Source organism: Stylophora pistillata, chromosome 3 (assembly GCF_964205215.1).
Source record: "Stylophora pistillata chromosome 3, jaStyPist1.2, whole genome shotgun sequence".
NCBI classification, from domain to species: Eukaryota; Metazoa; Cnidaria; class Anthozoa; order Scleractinia; family Pocilloporidae; genus Stylophora; species Stylophora pistillata.
The window spans coordinates 9844880-9866642 of record NC_142521.1 but is presented as its reverse complement, the minus strand read 5'-3'; the positions used below and the strand labels follow the sequence as shown (position 1 = coordinate 9866642).

General features: G+C 38.0%; 2 protein-coding genes, 2 long non-coding RNA genes, 1 other non-coding gene and 1 pseudogene across 6 annotated transcripts; 1 reads left to right on the top strand and 5 right to left on the bottom strand.

The window, feature by feature from the left end:
* Nucleotides 1–3603: 3603 nt before the first annotated feature.
* On the bottom strand, nt 3604–6032 carry LOC148734455 (uncharacterized). The gene is made up of 2 exons (XR_015999305.1): nt 4511–6032; nt 3604–4213 (listed from the first exon to the last, which is right to left on the bottom strand). It is a non-coding gene; the product is annotated as an uncharacterized LOC148734455 (long non-coding RNA).
* A 2869-nt stretch (nt 6033–8901) lies between these two features.
* Nucleotides 8902–10419, bottom strand: LOC148734454 (melanocyte-stimulating hormone receptor-like; annotated as a pseudogene).
* Nucleotides 10420–10896: 477 nt separating this feature from the next.
* Nucleotides 10897–15446, top strand: LOC148734453 (uncharacterized). 2 transcript variants are annotated; one of them, XM_088754357.1, is made up of 4 exons: nt 10897–10983; nt 11095–11396; nt 11637–12923; nt 13566–15446. In XM_088754357.1, exons 1-4 carry the CDS (start codon nt 10946–10948, stop codon nt 14237–14239), a joined length of 2301 nt encoding a protein of 766 aa, XP_088610483.1. In that variant the 5' UTR covers nt 10897–10945; the 3' UTR covers nt 14240–15446. The 2 variants fall into 2 exon arrangements, with proteins under 2 accessions (XP_088610483.1, XP_088610482.1); XM_088754356.1 differs by having other exon boundaries at nt 11637–15446.
* On the bottom strand, nt 14318–16153 carry LOC148734452 (uncharacterized). Its single transcript, XR_015999016.1, has 2 exons — nt 15854–16153; nt 14318–15419 (listed from the first exon to the last, which is right to left on the bottom strand). It is a non-coding gene; the product is annotated as an uncharacterized LOC148734452 (long non-coding RNA).
* A 3-nt stretch (nt 16154–16156) lies between these two features.
* On the bottom strand, nt 16157–17921 carry LOC148734451 (trace amine-associated receptor 1-like). Its single transcript, XM_088754358.1, has one exon. The coding sequence runs from the start codon at nt 17880–17882 to the stop codon at nt 16959–16961; it is 924 nt and encodes a 307-aa protein (XP_088610484.1). The 5' UTR covers nt 17883–17921; the 3' UTR covers nt 16157–16958.
* Nucleotides 17922–18776: 855 nt separating this feature from the next.
* Trnae-cuc (transfer RNA glutamic acid (anticodon CUC)) lies at nt 18777–18848 on the bottom strand. The gene has a single exon. It is a non-coding gene; the product is annotated as a tRNA-Glu (tRNA).
* Nucleotides 18849–21763: the final 2915 nt, after the last annotated feature.

The window sequence follows — 21763 nt, the reverse complement described above, 5'->3', positions numbered from 1 at the left end:
AGTTAAAGCAGCTGTTTCAACTGTCAATGCTGCTTCATCTTCACCAGCCCTGCAACATTTAGATGTCCTTAAGCTGCAACGGGAAATAGAGCTACTGCAAGTACAATTAGCTGACTTGAAAGAAAAACTAAGTAAAGTTGAAAATGAGAGGGATATTTACTGGTGTGCCAATTTTCAATTGACAAAATTAAAGATGATGAGTCTGCGGTTCTATTTTATACTGGATTCCCAAACTATGGAGCACTCATAAGCTTCTATAATTTTATTGAACCAATGCTAGCAAAGATGCAGTACTGGAAAGGAGAGAAATTGTCAAAAGAGAGTCAGCCATACCAAACAGATGATAACAGAAGTAGGCTGGGGCCTTCAAGAAACTGTCATTCTTGGATGAATTTTTGCTCATACTTAGGAGACTAAAGGCTGGGTTATTTGTACAAGATCTTGCTGATAGATTTGGGATCAGCAAGAGCCTGGTGACCAGAATCTGCATTGCATGGATTAATCTTAACTATGTGGAGCTGAAAGAACCTTTCCCATTTCCATCACAAGAACTTGTTCACAAGAATATGCTGCAAGAGTTTGCTCAATATGCAACAACTAGGATTATTTTAGACTGTACAGAACTGTTTATTTTTTTTTCTGTGAATAACAATGTTAAATATTGTCAATAGGCTCTTCGAAATGTTATGTTTGAGGAATAGAATTTTCAAGCTCCTTCCCATAAAGACATAGTTTAACTCGCGTTTTATTGTCATGTCAATCACTTCCCTTATTTACACAATGTACAATGGTACGTTATCTTGATTTCACAAGCCCAACATCATCTTTTTTCCCTGAGTACTAACAACATTAATATTAATGTTTCTTAATGTAAAGAAAGATTACACCTAAATCAATTTGAGCATTAAATTTGAGCTGGTGAAGGTGAAACAGCATTGACAGTTGACACAGGTGCTATAAGTTCTTGGTGAAATAATTCCTGTTCAACTTCAAATGACTCTCCATGAGTTGTCACAGTTGCTACCGGAACCCTTTTAGCAGGCATTTTCCATAGTTTTTTCGGTACTGACCAGTTAAGTCAAGATGGTTCTGCCCATATATATAATAATTAAACTCATCATTTTATAAATCTATAATTTTACATTTTAATTGTACATTACAATTTTATAATTTTACATTCAGTTCACAGATATCGTATAAGACCACAGTGCACAAAGAAATATAAATATCACCTTTTTAATGAGGAGAAACCCCCCCCCCCTCCCCCCAAAAAAAAAAAAAAATCCCAGCATAAACACTTCAATACCGAAAATCAAAGCAGGCATTTTCTTTCGGTATCCAAGCAACAAAACAACCGTACAAACATTATAAACCTTTCACCAATTTCCAGCGACCTGCCCAAGTTTTTTTGCACGTCTTCTTTTTGAAATGTTCTGAGCACAAAAAAGTTGATTTTGTGATGAAGAATCCGTCCTTTCCATGCTGGCGCTTCAGGAGATTGCACCATCTGATTCACTGTTGGAAGTCATTCGGAAACGAGAAGAGATGCAGACCTGTTGGATTGCCTGTTGTGTCATAAAAGCTATTAGCACAACCAAAAAGCGGCACAGTGTCTTCCTCTTCTTTCCGAAGGAGGAATATCCTGCGTAGGGAAAGTATCGTTCATTGTCGAAATATCTCGATGAAAAGGACAGAGCACCACCACATTTCACTAAACTCTCACTAGAACTCGCAACGCGACTCAACACTAACCTCGCTATCATGTTTGCGCAGTTACACATTTAATATGGCGCCGGGAACTGTAAAAGGGCTATTTTCACCCTCCATGCTGATTTCTTCGCCCTGCTAATTGCCTTTAAAATCAGTTTACAGAAGCACAAATCAGTTCTACCCAAAGCAAAGATATCAAATGTCACGCGAGCATCTCGTTTGTGTTGATCCGAGAACCACATGTCGTATTCTTGGGCAAAAAAACTCGTATTTTGCCTCAAACCCTGCCATGTTTGGTATCAAAATTTGGCTAAACTTCAGAATACCCGGCCACTCATTTACATGTCATTGAATAAGAATAGCATCTATTGTGTTATGCCTCATTCTTTAAAGCCTCCCGACACATGTAAATGATGTGGACGGGTATTCTGAAGTTGCTCCGAAAGTGGAGAGGAAATATATTTTCTTTTTCCCGCAAATGTTTAAAGCTACATCGTTATGTTTGCTGACCAATTTTACCGTCGGCTTAAGGCATATCCCAGAGTCCCCTACAGCATTAGAATGCTTGTTTTTCAGTGAAAATTTTGGGAGCAACTTCAGAATACCCGTCCACATCATTTACATGTGTCGGGAGGCTTTAAAGAATGAGGCATAACACAATAGATGCTATTCTTATTCAATGACATGTAATTGTCAGACAAGTTTAATTTACTTGATGTGGAGAAGTTTAAGAACGCTGTTAGTGACGGTCGGGAATGATCGTTGCTTAAAATTATGTTCGCTAGCAAAGTGTTTACTCTGAAGATATACTCTTGACAGTAATCATCAAATATCGATCAAATATGACTGTTTGCGACACTTGTACGAAGCGAAGCAAGCTGCATCAACACCCCAGATAAGCTGTAGATATGTTAATCTACTAAATGTTTTCTTGGCTGCGAAGTATTCAGCTAAAGTAAAGGAGGATTGCAGTAGATTAGAGGGCATCTGTGGGGAGGTCAATAATATAGATTTAAAAGAAAAAAAGGGAAATCATACCGGGATATACAGCCGAGCGAACTTAAGCTTGCCCTTAGGGCAGACAGAAAAGAATCAAGGATGGAGCTGATGCAGCATTGAGAGAAAATGAAAATGAAGTTTTGAAGACCCGTTGTGAAGAGCTTTACAACAAAATTGTTGTATATGAAGCTTCCAACAAAGATACCAGTGAAGACCTTACTGTGGCAAAAGCAAAGATTGAAAGTCTTGTAACTGAAAATAATAAACTCCATACATACATTGAAAAGCTTGGACACTAATTTTGATCTAGAGTAATTTATATCAAAACCAGGAAGTTCAAAGGAGTTGTTTCTTTAAAAGGTATGGGCTCAATCAGTGGTTAAAAAAAAAATAAGTCAACAACCAGAGAACCAAATAAGACTGACCATAAATTTGAAAAATGGGCTCAATCAGTGGATAACAAAATAAGTCAACAACCAGAGAACCAAAGAAGACTGGCCATAAATTTGAAAAATAATAGCCTACTGACCAAAAATCAATTTAGATGTATGAACTTCTCTCTCTAAATTTTCATCCATCAGAGAGGTATCACACAGAATAATTTTCAAGGCAAACATCCACAGGTGCAATAATTAAGCCATTAGATGCTGACAGAAAACTATTTTGGAGAAAAAAGATTTAAAGAAGTCAAACAAATATTGATCACGCTTTACCACAGAATACATGTACCACATCAACCAATTATCATTTTTCAATTAATGTAAGCCACAAATTGCTTCACAAAATAAGTGTTTTTGGATTCTAAATCAATCACAGGGGTTGAAAAGTTGAATGATGAGTGCCAGAGAATTCGCCCCCAGAAGTCCAATAAATGGGATGCCACAAAAGATATGCTCTGAGTTTAATTGACAATTTATTAAACAAACATCAACTATTAGATTAAAGGTTGGACCTATGAGTTTCCATTCATTTCACAAACTAACAAATTACAAAATGGAATATTTTACACAGTCACACTTGTTATGCTGTTGATGCAGGGCAGTCTGAGACAAAAACACTACAATACATAAAAACATTCTCAAAGTTGCATGGCTTTTTTGCCATTTCAACACATAGCTTCTCCAAGAGATACCTAGGAACTTTGTAGAGTATCTCATCTTTGTTAAAATGATGAACTGGGGACCATGACAACACGGGCTTTATCTTAATCGGGATTAGTCTATGGCAAATCCCTCTCCATGTTCGTTCAAAAAGTACCACGAGCGTTTGGGAAGGTATTTGAACCTTGTAAAGTCATTTATTTGAAAAAAAAAATGCCCTCGGTGTTCTGAAGGAATTCCTTTATCATGTGAAACAAAGCGCCATATGTCCAATTCCAGATCCGCATATATAAAAGGGTGAGACTTGTGAGGAACTTTTTAGACCAGTTAGCATGCCAACGGCAAATCGCCGACTTCCTTCTATAAGCCTTTCATCGCTGATTTGAGTTGGCCTCAAAAAAGATCTGAAAAATTAGTAAAGATTGCTTAATTCCGTAATAATCTTCTTTGTTAATTTTTCTTTATTTTTAGAAAAATAAGATTGCAATCTCTAATAAAACTTAATACCAAATCCGGAATAAGATTTTCAGCTGGCTCCCAGCTGCAAGCTTCCACTGGCCATCCTCTCCATTTCATCAAGTAATCATAACCTTACAATCACATTTATATACAGAATATATACCTCAATAACGTGAGAAACTACTTGCCGACTCAGTGAATAATAAAAACACGACGAGTAAAAGAATACTAACAAGACTTACCGAGTTACATTTTCGCCGGGTAATAATTCTCTCCACATCAAAAACTCTTCCCCTATTTCTTGTGTGGGTGGCAGTGTCGTATAAAACGACAGAGGAAAACGAATGATGTTGTTTGTTGTCAACCACGGGATTTTCGCGAAGACGCCATGTTGCCTCATTAGCATAAATTGATTAACTGGCCCGCTGCTTATGCGCGGGCTCAAATGTCCGGAATTTTTGGCCATGAGTGAACCAGACATCAGGGCTTTCGGCGTAGGATCAAGCATTTGTTGCCGCATAATGCACGCCTGCTTTATTACAAAAGCCTAGTCCTTCCCATCCTTGATTATGCTGATATGGTATGGAGTGGTAAGGATAACGCTGTCTTAATGAACAATATGCAGGTGTTGCAAAATAAGGCGATAAAACTTGTTCTAGATAAACCATTGTACTCTTCTGCAACCGATGCTCTCAATCAGCTCGGCTGGTTAAATTTAAAACAACGCAGGCACTTCCATCGCTGCTTGTATGTTTATAAATGCGTGAATGGAATTACATCTCACAAATTGGAATTATCTAGAAACAGCGATGTACATAGATACAACACTTGTTGCAAAGATCATCTTAGACTACCATCAGTAAAACGGAACTGGGGTAAACAAAGAACCTGTTATCATGCCTTTAAAGACTGGAATGCCTTGGACAGTGACTTGGAGAACTCTGGCACTATATGTCAGTTTAGAAATAATTTTTTTTAAATCTTTTAATCCATAGCTTAGTTTTAATATCTGCGATTTGTGTTCTTACTTTTAACAATTTGTGAGAATATATCAAAGAAAGTTTTACAAACTTTCTCTTTCTTTGAAGAGGGGGAGTGTTACAAGGATCGGAATTGTCTGGAAAGTTCGCGAAAGTCGATGTCACGCAATATGTTGTTTCGAGAATTTTCTAGAACTGTAACTCATCAGTTTAAAAATAGAGTTTACCGTAATAGTTATAAATAGTTACTATTGTAATGGTTATAAATAGTTACTTTTGGAAACTTCTAGACTCTCTTCGGATGCTTATACTGAAACAGCTCGCTAGTCAGGTTGTTGCTGTCATTTGGGACTTCGTTCCCTGTTTGTGATCTACAAGCGATATTGTGTGACAAGTGACAAGTGACAAGTAAAGGGATTTTCCCGTTCGGATGTGACTGATATTCTGCTGTCAAGTCCAGAGCTGTTTACCGTGGAGTGCGATACGTCGAAGGAAGTCTTCAGGAGATTTCGACAAAGGGAAGGACAGTTCTTTGCTTGTGGTCAGATAAGCGTAGATAAGTACATAGTTAATTTTAGTTGGATTGTTCCAAGAGTGGTCGCTATCTCATGTTAAGTTACCTCCCGTTGTTTACAGTTAAATAAATTGTGTTTCGCGGAAATAGCGTGGTTATTATCTTTCTGCCGGTAATCAGTTACCCTAACAAATTTAATGATATTTTGGATCAGGACCTCTCTGTAGATCACCTACGGGTGAGAGAGCTTCCTGTTTAAATATCATTATTATTAAACCTTTCTTGTAAACAATGTTTTAATGCGACGTTGAATCTGTTCCATTCTCCAGCAGTAGATAATGGGATTTACTGAAGAGGTAATGAAGACAACCAACGTGGCCCACTCGTAAGCGACCTTAACTGACTTTCTTTCGCCTATGATCATTTCTACAGCCATAACGACGAGGAAAGGAAGATAAAACATCAACATCAAGCTAAAGACACAAATTACTGTCATGGCCGACTTTTTGCAATTTACTACGTTAATATCCTTCTTGCGGTGTGGATAACTGATTATTGCATTATTTAGTCCTTTAATTTGACGCTCGTGCCTTCGAACGATACGAAAAATTTTACCAGTGCAAAAGGCGGTAGTTGCCATCGCCGATAACTGAATGATAACCGCGATAATGATCCACTTTTGTAACCACAGCTTTAGTATGGTCGCGACCGAGCAAACTAGACAAACTGCTATCATTGCTGTTATCACTCGTCGAACCGTAACGATGCTTCTGTATCGCAAGTGGAGTGTTAAAGCGAGAAGTCTGTCGACAGAGATGCCACTAACGGTCAAAAAAGACACGCCAGAAGTTATCCATCCACAAAAGAACTGAATCAGTCGCAAGTTACAATACGCGCTGAAAGATTCGAGGCTCTCTGCTATCTTGTATGCAACGAAGGATGGCTGACCAACCAATCCGACAAGAATATCTGACATGGCCAAGCAAAACAACAAAACGAAAGATGGTGAATGAAGCTCTCGTGTTTCCCATATAATGAACATTACAATACCATTTCCTGATATCGCAGTTATTGTAAACAGTGCACATAAAACGCATAACACCACACTTGCTGTTTCTTCTACTTCGTCTTGTTCCCATTTAACTTCAAAGAAAAAACACGTTAAGTTGGCTGTAATCATGGCGATTCCGCTGTCGCAATCGACCACTTGCCAAGGCTTAGTTTCAAGTTAAATGCAAATATGTTCCTTTGGTTTGGACCTCTTAGCAGTTTTACCTTTTGTGACAGTCAAGTTACGTAACATGTGTTGATCAAGATTTTAGAGCGATGTCATGTTCGCCGTCCTGCACCATTATGCGCCTGCAGGGACTCCTGGCGCCCGCAAATCAACAGCTTTTATCTGAAACCAAAGAACATCTGTATCTCCCCATATTAACATTCAAAATATATGTTGTCTGAGGAGCTTCCTTTCAATTAGATTACGTATTCAAATATTAATTTACCACATGCTCCACTGAAGTGCTCAATGGTACTGATGACTTTTTCAATTCGTTTTCAAACATTTATTGGCATAAAAAAAATTAACTTTCAGTTAACTGATGTTATTTTTATTGAGTATCCGGGCATTCAGGCAGGTTTCTAAGGATATTTCAACAAAACTTGAACAAGTAGTCCTTTATTTCCTCCACATGCCTAACAGTAGCACAACTGAGCAAACAAACTTTGCAATAGGATGAAACTGAATAAATCCAAGCTAGCTTCTCGTTTTGAGTTTATACACAAGAAAATATAAATAGGGTATTCTCGCTTTAAGCTATTGACATTCTTCTAGAATCAAACCCTTCTCGATGATAAACTCTTTAAATCTCGTGAAATTCTGGGAGACCAGACTCCGAGAGTAACTTCGAGGACATAAGATATTGAGCTGTAAGTTTCCTTCATTTTTTCTATTCAATGCGCGTTTTCCTTTACATTTATTCTTGATGCACTTTACTTGATTTATATTGCAATAACAGTTTTTATTTATAAAAGGAGAAATACATCTTTGGAAAACCTCGTGAGCAAGGAAAAGAATTATTAAAGCCGGTAGAAGGTTAGATATTTGCGCAATGATAAAAAAATTACTCACACTTAAAATTGGATCGAGGCAGGAAAGTTTTATCAAAGCGTTATCAAACGATAAAAAAGAATCACAAGGTTTCCTTATTCAGAAAAGGTAAGGGCTGACAATATAGGAAATCTTTCGATGACAAATGTAATTCGTGGAAAGTTTGGAGAGCATGAACGTGTCCTAAAAGTTACTAAAGGCTCTGCTGAGAACTTTAGTTTCTGGAAGGCTTTATAACCTTATCAAGTGCTTAACAATTGGTGAACTCAGAAATGCTTCATCGTCCAGAAAAATATGCACTCGAAGTTTGATAGGATTCAGTACCCTTCATTCACAGGAGTGATTGTTTCACTTACGCCATATGCTACCATTCAGCAGCTACATTTAAGTATATCATTTTCTGTTCTTCAATTCTTGTATGTCTTCAGAAACACATTGCTGAAAATGAAATCGGCTTTGGCGATTCTTCAGTAACAAGTATATATTAATCAAAGAACTTTCAAAGTGTTCGTGGTTGAGACAGTGCTTTCCCTACTTTCATAAATTTGCATCAACGTGTGAATGTTACATTTTTGTTTCTTTAAGACGCTATTTCGCTTTAGCATGTAAAATTCACACCTGAGGCAACAGAGGATTCAAAAGAGGCGGGATTCTTTGCCAAATAATCTTATATTAGGGGTAAGATGTCGAGTCCGAGGGGTAAACATGGAAAAGAGGAAACCTTCTATTTTAGTATCAAAAAATAGAAAATTGAATGGCACAACCAATCAAGAACATAGACATTTAGAGCACAAAATCCGATCTCAAATCAAACAATGATCGAAGAAAAAAAACTGAAAAACTCAGTGCTTCCCCCTTTCATAAATACAATGATACAATTCATGCAACAACTTCTGCAATGACATTTACATATAAATTAATATTGGTCATTAGAACTTTCGACTCCACTTTAATTTTGAAATGGCGAAAAGACCAGTCAAGTTAATTATCTGAATGTGCGGAGGCTTTCATCTTTCAAGAGGTGTATTAAATTTGACCAAAATTTACGTGTTCGTGTCGCTTCCTACTGATAATGCAATATTTTTGATGGACTAAAGCTGAGGGAAAACTTCGTCTGTAAGGTCACCAAAGTCAGTCGCTTTAAGTGTTGTTTTCTTAGGAGACTCTGCCTTTCCGAAGTGTGTTCTTTACGGCTTGTCGTATCTCGCTGATGCGCCAAAAGTACACAATTCGATTAAAAAAAGAATCGAGGAAAACTACAATCCCCGCGTAGTCATATGCGATTTTTTTTGTTATCGTGTACCCGTTGACTGAATCCATAAACATTGTTACAAGAAAAGGAACATAAAAAATCCAAAAGAGACCGTAAATGTAAAGTACAGTCACTGCAGATTTGCGACACTTGAGTACTTGGGCTCTGTGAGTGTGAGAAGCGGTTAGGTTTTGCTGAAGCTCAATGATCTGGCGAATATGTTTGCGCACAATCATAAATATTTTTAAGGTACTCAGCGCAGTGACGAGAAATGTTGTCAGCAATATGATCAAAGGGAGAATAACCCAGTTTATCAAAGTGAACCTCAATATCACAACTGCGATGGCAAAGATCCAGACAAAGACGCAAGCAACGAACTCACGAGGAACTGTTCATCGCGTTCTATCGTAAATGAAGAGACAAAGCCAATAATCGGTCCAGTAAAACTGCACTTAAAGTCAACAAAGATGTCCCAGAAGTTGTCCATCCAGACATACTCTGAATCATTCTCGAGAGGCAAGAGCAACTGACGTCATGTCTTAGTTCGGCGACCTTGAACGCGACGAAAGATGGCTGGCAAATGAGTCCAAGGAGAAGATCCGAAAAAGCGAGAAAAAACAAAAGAACGAACGACGGCGAGTGCAGTTCTTGGTTTTTCCAAATTGCAATCAGAATAGTGGTATTTCCCGCGACTGTCATCAAGGAAAACATTGAATTTAGGACACATGTAGCGACGTTGGCTATTTGAGTTTCTAGCGTTTGATCCAAATTGATGTCCAAAAAGGAGCATGTTAGTGTTTCGTTCATGTTATGAGATCCTCAGCTGCTCCCAGAAAAAAGGATTTTACACACTGTTTAAATGTTAGTTCACTATCAAAGTGTAAAAAGAAACTAATCGACGTTTGTTTCCATTTGGTTTGTCATAGGTGATGGAAATTAAATGCACTTGTACTTGTAAAGAAATAGGTCCTGCACGTTTGTTGAAAACATCAGCCAGATGTTAACTGTTTTCTGACTGTTTCCTAACTCATAAAATAATTTGGCTCTTTTGCAATTTTAATCTTTACAGAAAATTAAGAACGCCGATGAGACACAATCTTCACGTAAGCTTGCGAGTCTAACTTATGGTAACAAATAATGTCCATGTGTCGTTTCAACAACATTTATCTTCGACTCATATCGAGTGCACAAAAAATTCGGGAAGAAATCTATATCAACCATTTTTCGTGATTCCAACGCTTCCTTTAGTTAGTTTATATTAAACAAGAGTAGGACTGGGGTGAGTAGTACCTTCGAACTGCATACACGATGGTCGGTTGCTAGGGAATTTTCCTCCAGGACGCTACTTTGATCACGTGATCACGCGTCATTTCGGCAATGGCTTCTCCAGACTTAATAAGATGTAAATTATGTACATAAATCGCGGCGTGTAGAGTGCGCTCATTTCATGCCCATTGCCTTTGATAACACGTATGCATACATTATAATACTTTAATTTTCCGAAAACTGCAAGGGAGGTGTGTTCCGGCTTTTTGTACTCGAAATATAGGCTGGTATATCCCACTCACTAAAAAGCTAAAAAAACCTTTAGGGGTGGTTTTACAGAGCACATACAGTCATGAATCTGTATTATAACTACCTCTGAAGTATTGTCATGACAAAAATAAAGATTTGAGTTTAAAACTTTATGTATATTCTCTCTATTCGGTTCACACGAACACGAAAAAGCCTGTGGGACCCCTGTCTGAGAGAGATTTTGCTTATTATTATGCAATATATCCCACAAACCCTTGGCATCGTAAACTCAGAATGTAAATTGACGTAATGGCGTCGAAATGTGGCGAAGAAGAAGAGGAAAGCAGGTATGTAGAACGAGTTTAAACCCCCATTTTGAAAAACAGTTTTCACCGTCCGCCATTTTGAAATTCGCGACATAATCCTTTTTATACCAAAACTGTTTCTGTTTGTTCTAGAGTCGATAAACTGTGCTCGAAGAGCAGAAAGTGCAGTAAAAGCAATTATCACTCTGGCAGGTGCGATTCGAAGAGAGCGGTTGTAAACCCATTTTGGAACCGTTCTCCGATACAGGTGGGAAATGCGATCAAGAGGGAAGCTAGAGATGCTGCTGAAGCTATCACAAATGATTGTGATCGGAAGAAAATTCGTGTAGAGGAAAGGGAGGCTAGTGTTCATGCGAGAGAATCAGAACTAATAGAGAAGGAGAGAAAGATACATGAAGTAGAAGAGCGAGCTAATGCAACAAGACTTGAATCAGGTTGAATTTGACTTCGTGTTCTAAATTTAGATACATCAGTGCATATATCCTTAAACATCTGTTTGTGCCTCCACTCAATAAACATGTATATCAGCATCATTTTCTATTGTCGATCCACATGCATTTTTATAGCAGACATTTCCGCTTGGTGGCTTAAAATATTGTGTCATATAAGTTAAGTAAGCTCATTATCATATGCGACAAACATAAGCTTACATAGTTTTATTTTCTATGTTTTAGAGGAAGTAGAAAGGCGGAAGGAGGCGATTGAGGAGGAGCTTAGAGAGCTGGAGGGGAGGTTAGACAGTATTGTGAAAGAGTATGAGAAAGTTAAGACACTTTTGGAACAAAGGCATCATGCCAAGGCACGTAGAAAGAGTAGTGCAACTACATTTGAAATGGTTAACAACCCTAAATCAAGCACACGATATAGACGGCGACAGGAAACTAGGAATATCCTAGAATTTATTCATGGTGGGGAGCAGGGTGCAATTTATGGTGCTTGGGATTTTATTGCATCATGTGCAAAAAAAGAGATCATGGAAAAATTAATAACTTGTTATAAAAGGGGTCGGTTTTTACAGGGTGTGTTTGGGAAGGCAATGAAAGAGTATGGAACCAGTGAAGAAGCCTTAAAGCAGGCTGTTTCTATAAAGTATCAAGCATTTTTGTCTAGGAGAAAGTTTCAACTAATCTGTAAAACCCAAAGTTCTGTGTTTAATGCTGAAGAAGATGTTTGGTTACCCAGGAATGTTAAGTGTGCAGGTGTGAATGTTACTATTCCTCGTATAGCATCAGATGAGAAAATAGACAAGTTTGTAAAGAGTTTAGATATAGGGCATGTATGTGCAATTCCCAATTACTCTGGTGTATCTAGAACTGTCACTGGTTTAGTTTTCATGATACTTGATTTGCATTTGCGTTTACCTTTTTTGAGGAACCAGCTCATCTGGTTTAATGAAAATACCAATCATTTTATTGTACAGTTTTCTGATGATGGTGCCCCAGAAACTAGTGATCTGAGTATGTCTATTGGGTCATTAACTGTTTGGAATTTTGGGGATCATGTTAGGAGTAGGGATTTTCAATATCTTTTGCATTGCCTAAGTGTAAATGAAAAAGACAGGGTAATGGAAGACCTTTGGAAACAACACACAGAGGAAATGTTAATGCTAGAGGGTAATGTGTTAACTATTTGTGGTGAGCAGTGTACCTTAGAGTTTCAACCTAGTGCTGATCAGTCTTGGCAAAGTTGGGCTAATGGCGAGTTAAATCAGGCTGCTACTTACCCTTCCCCTTATGCATTTGTTCACAAAGGTAGTTTGGGTACTATGGGGGCATGTATAGGACATTCATTCTCAGATACCTGGAAACCACCCTCCATGGAGAAGAGGAAAGCAGATCTTTTAAAACTAAACCAGTATCGAGAATCACTAAGCAAGTCTCTTAGTCAAGCCAAGAAGCATGAAAAAGAATTATCTTTCATGGCAGAGAATGGAATTAGACAAGTTGTTTATCCCAGGATTGGTGAGTTTGCAGATCGTCAAAGACCAGAGCCAGTGCATAGTGAGATTAATGCTTGGCAGCATCTGCTAAATGTTATCTACCGTGAAGCTTTACAGAGAGATTTGATTGAGGACTTTTTAGAGGTTCTGAGTTCACCTTTACACGTTCAGGATAGTCCTCGGGAGAGAAAAACAGCTTCATCTATATTGTCAAGTTACCCCGAGGGTGCTGGAGATAGAGTTAGGCAGTCAGAACTAGTTAGAGAGCAACATAAGGTATTTCAGCAAGCAATAGGTAGTACTGCAGCAAGTGGCAGCGTCAGAGGTAATTCAGATAGGAAAGGCTGTCAGTTAGCATTTCTTTCAAGAAAGATTAGGGAACACTACAATGACAAAGACAAAAGGAGCAACAATATCGCTACAAGGTTGATAGGTGAACAAGCTGTTTCATTAGCCAGGTATTCATTTAGATTAATTGATGCCCTCTGCATGAATGATGAGTCTGGTCCTCAGAGGGTTAAGCGCCTGGCCCTTGGTAAAGCAGCTCAGTATCTCCGAGACTCTGGGATGCTCTTCAGCAAGGTTGAGGCAAATTCAGTTGGAATGAATCAACTAAAGCACTCTTGCACCATGTACTTCAACCTTATCTCTCTATTCTTCCCAGATGCTGTTAACTTAACAGTTTGGACAATCGGCTATGCCATACCCTACCATGCAGAATTGCTCTACAGACAGTACAAGGTTGGTTATGGTATTATTTCTTTGCAGGCAAAGGAATCAAAGCATTCAGGTGTGAAGCAGGACCTAAATTTAACCAATAGGTCTCGCTCAACAAGCAATGTAGGTAAGTGGTGGCAGCTAATGCGCACTAATTATGTCAGGGCATTTTATTTGCCTGAACATCAGCCTGTGCCGTCTACCTACATATCCCACTTTGAGTCTCGACTTCCACCTCACTGCAAGGATACCCTTAACTTCTGTGAGTGTGGACGATCACGAGATGAAGCTTCCCTTTGTTCATTTTGTGAGGAGTCTAAAGATATTGTAAGGTGTGCCCAAGAAATGAAGTTAGATGAAAACCTTATAGCTATCTTTAAGCCAATCAGGTGTGAAACATGTGAAATGAGATTCCCAGATGTGGTCCTCCTTGAGTCTCATCAAAAGGTTGCACACTCATCAAGAGAACAACTGGCTAGGCCATCTAGTAAGATTAACCCTCAAATGATGAATGTCAAGGAACTGAAAGAAGAACTACGTGTAAGAGGAGCATCGTTAACTGGGGATAAAGCTCATCTTATTAGAAGATTGGAAGGGCTTCTTGCAGCAGAAGTTAGTTAGACATTCATCATTCCATAAATGTCCCTTTTTATTACAAAAAAAAAATTGAGGGGACTTCAAGGAGAAAATCACAAAGCCTAGTTCTAAATCATTCATATTATTGTTTTCATTATTATAATGAATATTATGTCATTGATCCAAATTTTATAAAAATAGTGTATGTATATATGTGATAACTCTAACATAGGAGCTTAAATAAAGTGAATTGATGAGTTCCGGGGAAAAATTAAAGCTGGATCTGTCCATCTCAACACAACTGCTGTAATTAAGTATCAAATTTGGAAAAAATATGTTTCATAAGATCATAATTTTGCAGCTCTAGTCTTAATATGATATTCATGTATGTACTTTCTTGAAAGTGTCAATAGTGACATGAGTCACAGGGCCCCAAATGTTACCTTTGTGAACAAAAAAAGTAATATTATTGATTTAAGGCACTTAACAAAGAAGTCATTTCCTGGTGTTGCTGATAATAAGTGCATTAAGAAATAATCCCATACAAAATATTGAAAAGATACTGAACATTACCCACCCTTACAACACAATACAAAACCAACAGCATTTTCTAAAGCATCAAGAACAGCCTGATTTTGCTCTCCTGACAGTGCTACTTCATGCCACTCTAGTTATTTAAACCCTCTAAGTCTCAATATCCACCTGCAAATTCTCCTCACTGATATCCATACATTTCCTTAATTGTAACTGAGTGAAATTGGTGAAATATCAAAGCATTTTCCCTAAGGGGGATTTTTTTAATTCCCTTAACCTTTTCTCTTGCTAATGTACTGGCAATTTTGATAAAATGCTGACAATTTTATAGTATCTATCACCATCATTAGGTTTTTTTTTCTTTCTTTTTATTAAGAACATTTGAATAGATATTTGAACTTACAAGCCTAATAAATTAGTGACATAAACCAGTGATAAATACATGTTGTGGTTCAATTTTGTCCTTGCTTTCAATTTTATCTTCCTTTCGTCCAAAACTCGTTACCATACATTACCATACCACAAGACTAAGTAAAATTAAGATTGAACCAAAGAACCAAAACATTATTACTTCACAACATAATACAAGCGAAATAAACAAGATTTGTTTTGCAGAAAAAAAATGCAGACCTATTCAATGTTCATAAGTTTTTGTATTTGATTATCAATAGCAAAATCCTCCTCGTTGTACCTTTGAATAAAAGCAGAAAGGGTCAAACGATTTGTTGTGATATTGTAGCGTAGTGTAATAGGAGTATTCTTTGTAACAACTACAGAAGATCGCCCTGCATAGTGATATTTCCCGTCTGTCTGCTTTTTGAATTTCCTCTTGTGTAAATAGTTTTGCCCAGAGAATCGAGAAGGACAAAATATTTTTCTGGCGGAGGCCTGCTTTTTAATCAAAATTTCCACTTTCTTCCCTTTCCCTGATAAATCAACTTCACAGCCATATCCTCGAGCAAGAGTCATGATGTGTCTGAATACCATCCAAGGGATAAAAAGAGTTGTTGGATTGGTGAGCCCAGTTGCCTTTGAGTGAGTTTGCTTGTGCTTCAAGCTTTCCCCTAATTCCCGCAAATATGAATCGACGAGAGGTCCAGAAAGTTCGAGTTTATTTCCACACACCTCCTCGTGAAGAGAATCCATCTCCCCCATTCCATAGTTTGGCTTGTTTTTAGCCTTTCTCACGGACTTTATCCATACTTTTTCCACGGAAAATTTCATTTCTACAGTACTGGTGTTCCAAAATAGGTCTTCTCGCTCCGATCTATCGTTTTTAGCCCTTAAATCTAATTGCACAAGCTCCCCTTGGTCCGCCATATTTTTTACGTGTGTTCTTCAAGACAGGTACTGGGGGTAAACCGCTGTCAATAGATGAGCCCGCACAAACGGGAGAAAACTCCTTAGTTACCGACCATCGTGATAAGTTGCTATTCACAACTGAGGGGACGACAACAATATTCACATTGAGGGCAATTGACAAAAACTCGTTTAGTCGATGAAAGTTGATCGAACAACACTGTTGGTAATATAAACTATGTACATTATGCACTAATCAAACTGAAAAAAAAGGTTCGTAGCATTCATGGCGTCTCAGTTAAAAGCAAGACTTCGCCTTTGAGTTGGCGCCGACTGTTACGGAGGTCAGTTTGATGATACCCTTTAACAGGTGATTTGAAAGTGACGGCGGATTTATAATTACTATATCCAAGTTAATTTGTTTTTCTTTTTTTTTCACCCGTTTTTAGATGTGAATTCACGGCGCCGCGGCCCGTATTCGATTCCTAGCTTGGGAGTTCTTTTTTTTTTTTTTTTTTTTCCACAAGCCATTTGTTCTTTGTCTTGTCTCTGTTTTAAAGACATCAGAGCACGGGATCAGTCAGTAAAGTTTCTTCGCATTCAAACATCAATGTGCAAAATGTACTCGTTTGCCTCATCTTGTTTGTCCTTTTTCATGAGAGACAACCACATTAGCACCCGAACTCAAGACACTATTTGTATTGATATTAACCATTTCTAAGACCACAGACGCCAAACACCATCTGTTGGTGGAACATATCCATACCTACTGCTAATATCAATATTGTCATTGAGAAGAAGTAAAGGATTTCTTGGGTCTTTTTGCTTCCGACCATTCGTACCAAAATAGAACAAAATGTGACAGAACAAAGATGTTGGTCAGTCAAAAACCATACAGTCTACCAAGGTTATTGATCAGACTCTCCAGCGGCTACTTCGAGTTGTTTCCATGAGTTATCTTTCTTAAATACTTTATTATTGCACGACGTACTTGTTTAGTTCTCCAACAATAAATAACAGGATTCACCGACGAATTTATGAAACCAATCGTGGTCGTGTAATCCCAACCGATTTTTAATGACGTCGTATAGCCGTGAAATGCTTCCGCTGCACTAACTGCGATAAATGGTAGATAGAGCACCAGCATTAAGCCATACACATAAAGAACCGTAATAGCTGACCTTTTGCATTTAAATGCATCGCCTTGTTCGTTTTGTAAGTCAACCATTGATCGGTTTTGTTCTCTTATTTGGTGTTGATGTCTATTTGCAATTTGAAATATCTTAACAGTGCAAAGTGCAGTCACCGCAATGGCCAATACAGCTGTAGAAACAGGCAAAATCAGCCAGTTTCGAAACCAAAACCTGACGATGGCAACAATGATGCAAAAAAGCCAAACTACAGTCATTGCTACCAAAACACGTCGCACGGTGATCGTGTTTCTATATCGCAAGTGTAGAGTTAAAGCGAGAAGTCGGTCGACAGAAACTCCGCTTAGGGTTAGGAGAGACACGCCAGAAGTTATCCAACCAGAAAAAAACTGAATCATTCGCGCCTTACAATATCCGTTGAAATTTCCCAAAAGCTCCCCTATCTTGAATGCGACGAACGAGGGCTGGCCAACCAAACCAACAAGGAAATCAGAGATTGCCAAGCAAAATAACAAAGCAAAGGATGGCGTATGAAGCTCTCGTGTTTTCCAAATTACAAGCATGACAATGAAATTTCCGAGTAGCGCAGACAGAGCAAATAGAGAGCTAACTACGCACGATATAATACTTGCCGTAACCTCCTGACCAGTTAACGTGCGATATCCTTCGAAGAAAAAGCATTTCATAGCGTCGGTTGAATTCATAACGGATACATTCGAGAAAACTGAAACGGAATGGTTAACCATCTTAACATATAAATAAATATGGCCGAAAATAGAAATTTTACTTTCGAAAGAACACGTTGTGTCTCAATTTCAACTATATGTTAAAAGGAGGAAAAACACCGAATATTAAATGACCATTTTGAGCGGGCAAGTTATACGGCACAGAGTGTCTCAAATACACTTACTCCAACAACTAGTACTGACCTGCTGCTTGAAAATTGAAAAAAACCAAATTTAAGGAAGTTCTCTGGGCTTTCAGAATTCATATTTTTCCTTGTTGAGTCAATGCCAATTGTTTTTATATTTGAGAAGAATGATTAACTTTCATAAATATCATTTTGGGAGAGCGATATTGAAGGCAGAGATTTCTGTCACTCTAAGAGAACTTACTCCAATCAATTAACATCTGCCAACGTTAAAATTGAAAAAAAAAAAAAAGGAAGGCAGTTATCAAAGCTATCAAAATTCTTTTATACGCTTTTGATAAGTCAACGTCAATTCTTTACTTTCGAAAGCAAGCGATTGACTTTCAGAAAGGAAAATATATCGCAACCTTTATATGACGATTGGTGAGAGAGGTTCGAAATAAATGGAGACGCGGCATTGGAAATCAGTCGATCAGGGCAAACACATCATGTAAATTAACTGACACAGTTTATATGCAGTGCAAGGAGCTCATAGCACTCCTAACGGCGCTCAGGTCTCTTCAGGGAACTAGCTCGAAGTTTGCATTGCCTGCATTAACGAGAAATGTTATTGTCATACTTGTTATTTGGAAAAGGCATTAACTAAGTCGACATTATTCGTTTCGTGATTTTTCACGGCAATTATTCATAATTCAAAATAGATGAAAAAGAGTAATGCGCAAACTCATTCCCACGCCGGGAATCGAACCCGGGCCGCGGCGGTGAGAGCGCCAAATCCTAACCACTAGACCACGTGGGAATAGTTACCATACTTAACGACAACAACAACAACAACAAAATTTATTTAAACACGATAAAAATTACAGCAGAGCTGATGTGGTCGTGTATTTAATAATCAACCTGATTATCCTGATTAACCTAATATGGTCGTGTTTTTAAAAATTAACCATTACTAAATGAACCTTGATTTAAAATGAACTTAATTGATCTAATTAACCTAATACGGTCAAATATTTGAAAATTAACCCAATTAACTAAAAATTAATTAAAATATTATTCATCAATAAATTTAACTAAGCGTATGAGGTTTTGTGTTTTAGAACTTTTTTAAATAAGCTTTTGCTTGATATTGCACGCGTATGATTCTCAAGAGAATTCCATAGAGATTTGGCCTTGTAACAGGTGGACTTACGAAGAACTTCAGAGTTTGGTTTTGGTGACAAAAAGGTCAATTTCCAACGCAAGTTATAGTTGCACTCATATTCCGTAAACAGCTTCATAATGGGAGCGGGTAAAAAATTATAGAAACAGTCCTGTGCCAAGATAAGTAATCTATGTTCGTATTTTTTACCAGTGTGCTCAATTGCATTTGGCTGAGACCAAATTACTAGGTGTGTACAGTGGTGTGTACCAATCGAAGCCATAAATGATCTTTGCGGCACGTACATGTATCCTCTCCAGCTCATCAGAGAGCGATTTGCCGCAGGAACCCCATACAATCAACCCATAGGTAATTGACAGATGGAAGAATTACTTTAAAATAAAAATCAGCTCTCGTTGTAGTAGGTAAGAAATACAAGGACTTGAGAAAGTTCAACTTTTGTGAAAAGGACTTAATCAACTCTTTTACATGAGCGTTTCAATTAAGGTCACTATCAACTTCTACTCCTAAACACCTAGATGATTTAACTTGAGTGACCACACTGTTCTCCAACAACACTGGTTGCAGCGGCCCAACAAACCGGCCACGCATTAAAATCATATACTCGGTTTTACCAGGGTGGGGTATGAGGCGGTTAAGGCAGCACCAGTCATACAACTTCTGAAGGATAACGTTCAAGATAACAGCGACCATATCAGGAGAAGACGCAGCCGCGTAAATCGTAGTGTCATCAGCATACGTGTGAATATCACCATTGCAATCCCCAACTATATCAGGCAAATCGTTGCAAAACAACGAAAACAAGGTAGGACCCAAAACGGATCCCTGTGGCACGCCAAACTTCACAGTCATGTAGAATTTCTTTCTGTGGCTGGACTACGGCCGTTGCGTCTTATTTCACCATATATGCAATTAGCATCTATCGACTCCTCGCTTTGACTATTCATCTACGATACAGTTCGCAGAGTGTTACTGACAATTTGTCTCGTTAAATATACTCGCAAGCGCATTAAGATCGTTCGACGACACCGGCGTCAGATACATGAGCAACAGAGAAGTGTCCAAATCAACACAAATGAGCTTAAGCGCAGAAAACATGCTCCAACTATACCTTTATTGCATACTGGTGACAGGAATTACGCATCAATCGCAAGGATATACTACAGAAATTACAGTTACATACGACTTCGCAAATACTGTTGGTTTTGTCAATTCCTTCCTGAATCCATTTGTGTATTGCTGGAGATTCGTCGAGTTTTCATGAACATGTTTCGGAAAAACTGAAACTCACAGCAGAAAGAAAGCGTCGTGTTAAGGCAAGCAGTTTATCATCATCACCATCATCATCATCATCATAGTTTATTTAATAAAGCAGGGTGAGGGATAGGCAAGACATTACGTCCTGATGTGGACCTGCATCAATTAAACTATCAATTAATAAATACCTAATTAGCGAATAAACCGAAAATGGGTATGTAAATAATGACAATTGAAAGAAATAAATATTAATAACAATACGGACTAAATGTTAAAAGTATTTAAAGTCAACAGATTTGTTGGAAACGCTTCAGGAAGCTTAGCAAAACTGATAGATTTCAGAATTCTCTTATTTTCCCTGAGTTTTCTTTTGAAAGAAGTTAAGATTGAACAGTTCTTCATGTCTTCGGGAAGGAGGTTCCAGGATAGTGCAGCTCTGTGCTTAAACGAAGATCTTCGCATTTCTGTTCTTGGTCTATGAACCTTAACTTTTAAGGATTTTCTTAAGTCATAAGGAGTCTCGGATTTCACTATTAAGTCATTTAGAGGCTCGATGCTATTTCCATGATAGATATTGTACGTAGTAACTAGAAGTCTCCTAATGTAAAATGAAACAATAGAGTTCAAGTGTGGAGCGTTCATGATGTCATCACTGTGGATGCTATGGGGTAGGTTGTAAATAATTCTGGTAGCTCTTAAATGAATTCGATCAATATTCATCCGTCAAGGCTGAAGAACAAGACCCCCAGACTACAATGCCATACAAAACGCTAGGGATAATAGTTTTATAATAAATGTTTTCTAAGGTTGGTATCGGTAAAAACTTTATCCGATTCAGTACTGCGACTTTGTTGCTGAATGACTTACAAACGTTCTTTATGTGCTCCTGCCATAATAGCTTGCTGTCAATTGTCACCCCAAGATATTTAGATGATGAGTTGTACTCAATAAAGCTATTACCAAAGGCCAAACGTGGCAGGGGGCCAATAAAGTTCTGGCTAGAAATTATCAGCGCTTCAGATTTCGATTCGTTGGCTATTAATCTGTTTGATTGACACCAGGTGTACAGCTGGTCTAGTACAGACTGGAGTGTTAAGATGATATCGTCGATGTTGTGTCCAATTGTAAAAATAGTGGTATCATCGGCACACATAAATAATTCACCACTAGTTATTGATTCTAGAAGATCGTTTACAAATATTGAAAATAATTTGGGCCCTAGTATTGAGCCTTGGGGAACTCCATGTGTGATGGTTTTGGGCTCGGACTGATATCCTGATATTTGGACAAATTGC

Excerpts from the sequence above, each read along its gene's own strand:
- LOC148734451 (XM_088754358.1), bottom strand. The coding sequence starts at position 17,882 with ATGAATTCAACCGACGCTATGAAATGCTTTTTCTTCGAAGGATATCGC.
- LOC148734453 (XM_088754356.1), top strand. The coding sequence starts at position 10,946 with ATGGCGTCGAAATGTGGCGAAGAAGAAGAGGAAAGCAG. Across the intron at positions 10,984-11,094 it reads GAAGAAGAAGAGGAAAGCAG|AGTCGATAAACTGTGCTCGA; the intron begins GTATGTAGAACG and ends TGTTTGTTCTAG. Across the intron at positions 11,397-11,636 it reads TGCAACAAGACTTGAATCAG|AGGAAGTAGAAAGGCGGAAG; the intron begins GTTGAATTTGAC and ends TCTATGTTTTAG.